The 5,967-nt window shown below is 38.0% G+C and overlaps 1 protein-coding gene across 4 annotated transcripts in view; it reads right to left on the bottom strand.

Annotated features, from left to right (window-relative positions):
• The window catches only part of CASP8AP2 (caspase 8 associated protein 2), a 53,460-nt gene that overhangs the window by 35,822 nt on the left and 11,671 nt on the right, over positions 1 to 5,967 (bottom strand). For all 4 annotated transcript variants that reach the window (XR_002125397.1, XR_002125396.1, XM_019655012.1 and 1 more), the window contains exons 2-3: positions 5,645 to 5,727; positions 3,842 to 3,910 (exon numbers count right to left, since the gene is read on the bottom strand). Coding sequence is in view for 2 of the 4 variants with exons in the window: in XM_019655012.1 (XP_019510557.1) it covers positions 3,842 to 3,910; positions 5,645 to 5,727 (152 nt within the window). In the remaining 2 variants the exon portion in view is untranslated. The remainder of the gene's footprint in view (positions 1 to 3,841; positions 3,911 to 5,644; positions 5,728 to 5,967) is intronic.

Below are 5,967 nucleotides of genomic sequence, written 5' to 3'. Positions count from 1 at the left end.
CAGCGTGAGCGGCCAGCAGCCGCAGTGAGCGGCCGTCCAGAAGCCGGCGACTGATGTGCCTCACCGGGGAAGAGCACAATGACGGTGCCAACTTGGGCCAGTGAAGCAACGTCCTCCACAACTAGACTGAAGAACAAAAAACAACAGCAACTTGTCTGTTCCCCTTCCCCCAATTCCCCAGCGCTGTTCCCATCCCCCATTTCCCAATAAAAAAATCTTAAAAAAAAAAAATCAACCTCTCAATTCAAAGAATAAACCTAACTTTAAGTTAAAAACCAACTTTCAAATCTGGACACAGTGAATAAGTTCACCCTCTACCATGATTACAAAAAAAAAAAAGAATACCAAATAACAGCTAAAACTATAAAACAAAAACCTTAAATTTGCTGATATGGTTAAGCCATGTTGTAAGGTAAATGAGGCTAATTTTATAAAACAGGCCAAAATACAAATAAACATTTATATTAAAACAAGCCAATTATCATACCAAGTAAGTGTAACTATATGGTGAGTTCTTTGAGTCCTCTTAGAAAATCATCAAACCTGGGGGTGGTCTTGGGGACTCCAGACATACATGTTTTCACCAGTAAGATGTAAGATAGACAAACAGCAGAGTTTTTATGCTATACTAGGTTGTTAAAGATGTGGGAATACAGATGCTCCCATACATCACTCAAGTGGATAGTGGTACAATCTCTAGAGAGGCAATTTGGTAATAGCTACCAAATTTTTAAATGCAAATACCCTTTGACCCAACAATGGCATATCTAGTAATTTATTCTATAGATATACAAGCACATGGTTACAAAAATATATATACAGAAACATTCATTGTAGTGCTGTTTGCGGTGGCAAGACTGAGAGCAACATAAGAATCCAAGAGAGTAGGGCCAGCCGAGTGGCTCGCTGGTTAAGAGCTGGCTTGGGAGTGTGAGCTCCGAGCAGCAGAGCCTCGGTTCGGATCCCACATGGGCCAGTGACACTGTGGTGATGCTAAGATGGTGAACAATAGCTTGACCTGGAGCTGGGCTACCATGAGTCTACCCCGATGGCGTAAGCTGCAGTGGGCTGCCGTAAGCTACCGTGAACGGCTGGCAGCTGGCATGAGCTGCCGTGAGCGGCCATCCAATGGCCGGCGAGCAACTGCCTCACCCGGGAAGAGCGCAATGATAATACCAACATGGGCCAGTGAAGCGACGTCCTCCACAACTAGACTGAAGAACCAAAGGACAGCAACTTGTCTGTTCCCCTTCCCTGATTCCCCAACACTGTACCCCTCCCCCAATTCCCCAATAAAATCTTNGCTGTGGAGGGCAGTGTCACTGGCCCTCATATGTGGGATCCGAACCGGGGCCCTCTGGCGTCCCAAGCCAGTTCTTAACCATTGCGCCCCTCGGCCGTCCCAGGACAGTCTTTTCAATTAACGGTGTTGGGAACGCTGTACAGCCACGTGCAAAAGAATAAAACTGGACTCCTATCTTACACCCTGCACAATAATCAACTTAAAATGGATTAAAGACTTGAATGTAAGACCTGAAACCATAAAACTGCTAGAGAAAAAACATAGGGGGTAAGCTCCTGGACATTGGTTTTAGCAACTATTTTCTGGATTTGACACCAAAAGCAAAAATAAATAAGTGGGACTACATCAAATTAAAAAGCTTCTGCACAGCAATGGAAACCATGAACAAAGTGAAAAGGCAACCTGCAGAACAGAAGAAAATATTTGTAAATTAAGTATCTGATAAGAAGTTTAATATCAAAAATATATAAAGAACTCACACAACTCAATAGCAAAAAAAAATAAATAAATCTGACTAAAAAATGGTCTGAGGGACTGAGTAGACATTTTTCCAAAGACATACAAATGGCCAGCAGGTACAGGAAAAGGTGTTCAACATCACTAATAATCAAAAATGTAAATCAAAACCATGAGATATCACCTCACACCTATTATAACAGTTATCATAAAAAAGATAAGAGATAACAAGTGTTGGTGAGGATGTAGAGAAAAGGAAACTTTTGTACACTTTTGGTGTGAATATGAACTGGTAAAGCTACTATGGAAAAAAAAAATTAGGACCAGCTGAGTGCCGCGTTGGTTAGGAGTTGGCTTGAGATGCCACCTCTGAGCAGCAGGGCTCCAGTTCGGATCCCACATGTGGGCCAGTGACACTGCCCTCTAAAGCTAAGATGGAGAACAACAGCTCGACCTGGAGCTGGGCTGCCGTGAGTCACCAGCGACGGTGTAGGCTGCAGTGGGGCTGGCCAGCAGCTGGCGTGCGCTTTCGTGAGCTGCAGTGAGCGGCGAGTGACTGCCTCACCCGGGAAGAGTGCAATAATACCAACATGGGTCAGTGAAGCGACGTCCTCCACAACTAGACTGAAGAACAAAAGGACAGCAACTTGTCTGTTCCCCTTCCCAAATTCCCCAAAATGCTGTTCCCCTCCCCCAATTCCCCAATAAAACCTTAAAAAAAAAAAATTAAAAACATAACTACCATATGATCCAGCAATCCCAGTTCTGGGCATATATCCAAAGGAAATGAAAACAGGTTATCGAAGAGATACCTGCACTACAATGTTCACTGTGGCATTACTCACAATAGCCAAGATATGGAAACAACCTAATTGTCCAGCAATGGATAAATGGATAAGGGTGGGTGGGTGAGGGTGGGGTGTGGGTGTGTGTGTGTGTGTGTGTATATATATACACCAAAATGGAATATTATTCAGTCAGGAGAAAGGACATCCTGCCATTTGTGACAACATGAATGGACCTTGAGTGCATTATGCTAAGTGAAATAAGTCAGACAAAGACATATACTGTATGATATCACTTATATGTGAAAATCTAAAAAAGCAAATGCATGGAAACAGAGACTAGAATAGAATGGTGGTTACTTGTGCCCAAGGGTGGGGGAAATGATGATACGTTGGTTAGAATACAAATTTCCAGCTATAAGATGAATAAGTTCCAGTGAGCTAATGTACAGCATGGTGACTATACTTAATAATACTTTGTTATATAATTGAAAGTTACGAGGAGAGTATATCTTACATGTTCTCACCACAAAAACAAGATGGTAATTATGTAATATGATGCAGGTGTTAGCTAACTCTATGGTGGTAATCATTGTGCAATATGTCAGTGTATCAAACCAACACACTGTACACCTTAAATTTATACAATGTTATATGCCAACTGTATCTCAATACAGGTGGAAAAAAAAAGAAACAGTATATGTTAAGCTTCTGGATGTTGTGTCTATCACAACTCAGTGGGCTATACATTTCTCCATCTTCCGTATTTCATCTGTATCTATACTGATTTCACAGATGAGAGTTGGAAAACCAATTTACCTAAAATGTTTGTGTCAACAAATCAGGCATGAGGACCATATCTGTTCAAAACTTTGAGAGATTTGATCATGGAGAAGTTTTCTAATTTGAATAGGTCATGAGACTCTCTGTGTATCACACTCTTACTAATACATTTTAAATATTTATAGTAACTACCCTTTTCAAAAGTTCTAGTATTATGTAACCTGTGACAGTATGAGCAGCAATTTATGTACAGACAAGACCACGAGTTGCATTTCAATGGTACAAAATAATTTTGCACAAGGTCCAATGAAATTTGAGACATAAATGAATAACAAATCTGAATGCTAACTTGTTTTACTGATCAAGCTTTAGGCAAGAAAATAATTACTTAAGTGTAGTCATTTCAAAAAACGTACAGATTGTTCAAGATCTATGAGTTACTCTTAATAACAACAAAATAAACAATTCCAACAGACTGACCAAACAAAACAATTTTATTACAGAATTTACATACCAGAAACAGCACTGTCCAACCCAGCATATATGTCCAAAGAACCTTCATCATTATTTTTAAGAGGAGAAGCTGCAAGAAAATTAAAAACTAGTTAAAACTGATGTGTTGCACTTAGTAAAGTTTTTCCATTTCTACTCTGAAGGACCAGGAAAAGAAAGAGACTTTATTAGTCTTGCCCCCAAGAAAGAGAATTATTTAGAAGTTTTATACAGTCTTATAAACAAGATCTTAGCACACAGATTTATGACTCCATCACCTCAGGTTTAGACTTAAAACTAACTTTCAAAACACACTAGTGAGAAGGTTCCAATTCCTGTAATAGCATATTTATCTTCTATCAGACCAATCCTCCTGCAGATAACAACTATAAACTCTAAACAAAATATAAAAAGTTATCTGCTGTCAATTATTCTACCATTACTTACAGTGGTGATCATTTCGCAATATATACAAATATCAAATCATTACAGTGTACACCTGAAACTAATATATGTCAATTCTACCTCAATTAAAAAAAAAAAAGCTATCTGAAGAACTAAAAAGCAACCCAATGCAGGCAAAAAACTACAGGGGAGACAATACCTGAAAGAAGAAAACATCCCGGTGTGGTTTTCCTATCCCCCTTTTATTACCATTTGATAGGCCTTACGTAGTTGGAACCATGCTGGGCAATGAAAACTCATATGGAAACCTCTAGCCCTAATAGCTTGAAAACCAGGGAAAACATTTTCATGAAATTTTTCAAGAAATCATGTTAAATGGTAAAAAGTAAAATGCAAAATAAAATATACACTGAGCTGCCACTATCAAAAAATGTATGTAGGTAAGCAGGTGAGACAGAATAATACATAGAAACGAAAAGAGCTTTTCCCAGCAAATGAGATTAACAATGCAGTTTTGTCCTTCAAAATAAGACAGCTGGAGATGTGATAAAAAGTTAACCATTTGTGAATCTAGGTGAAAAGTAAAGGTGTTCATTGTATTATGCTTTTGAATTTTCTGTTGGTTTAAAATATTTCAAAGAAAAAATATCATAAGAGAAATACGTAGCAGCATAACAATTTGAAACTACATCAGCAAAAAGTAATTAAATAACACCAAAAAGCAAATAATACTATCCAGAATGGTTACGTTGGCCATACTTTATGTGAATCCGGATTCCATATCCATATCTATGAATATTAATTTTTTAAATATATTTAGGCAAAAATGAAATTCTGTATGTTTTACAACTGCTCTTTTCATTCTATAGCATAGTAATCATAATCCTAGTAAATAAATATTCATTTATGATCTCAAAAAATGTAATGAGATTGTCACAGCATAATCACAATTAAGAGAAAAGGATTAGGAAATGTTACATCAGGATTTGGAAGTTTACATTCTATATATTATTTAAAATATCTCTATTTTATAAGCTTATTTTATTATGAGGTCTTGGTTATCTCTTTCAAACTAATCATCCATCATGACTCAATTTTTCCCTGAACAACAATAAATAAGCACCACCACAAGTACTAAAAGTATTAAGTTTAAGAGTAACAAATACCTATATTTTTTATATATGACAATAAAAAGCATTACAGCTTATATTGGCAAAGTTGCTAATTTCATTACATTTAAGAGGCTTGAAAGCATAAACTAAAGTTCACATTTACTAGGCACTTCCTATTTGCCAGGCACTTTATTGTATTAATTCATACATGTGTAAGGAGAAAACATTGATAATGACAGTGTTTTCAATGAGAATAAGTAAATGATTTTGTAATTAAATAGAGAAAGACAATTAAAATGAGCTCTTACCAGAAAAGACATCAAATAAACTTGTTCCATCACCATTGTCATCATCTGCTGCCATGATCTTATCTCCTTCTGATAACTGCCATCTAAAGTATTAAATACAAAGATTTTTTCCACTATTAAAAATCAACCTCTCGGGCTGGCCAAGTGGCACGATGGTTAAGAACTGGCTTGAGACGCCAGAGGGCCCCGGTACGGATCCCACATATGAGGGCCAGTGACACTGCCCTTTACAGCTAAGATGCTGAACAACAGCTCAACCTGGAGCTGGGCTGCTGTGAGTCGCCGGCAACGGCATAGGCTGCAGCCCCTGTGGCAGTGGGTTG

The sequence above is a fragment of the Hipposideros armiger genome, unplaced genomic scaffold (assembly GCF_001890085.2).
Source record: "Hipposideros armiger isolate ML-2016 unplaced genomic scaffold, ASM189008v1 scaffold_234, whole genome shotgun sequence".
Classification (NCBI taxonomy): Eukaryota; Metazoa; Chordata; class Mammalia; order Chiroptera; family Hipposideridae; genus Hipposideros; species Hipposideros armiger.
The sequence above is the reverse complement of the archived record's forward strand: the minus strand, read 5'-3'. Positions and strand labels throughout refer to the sequence as shown.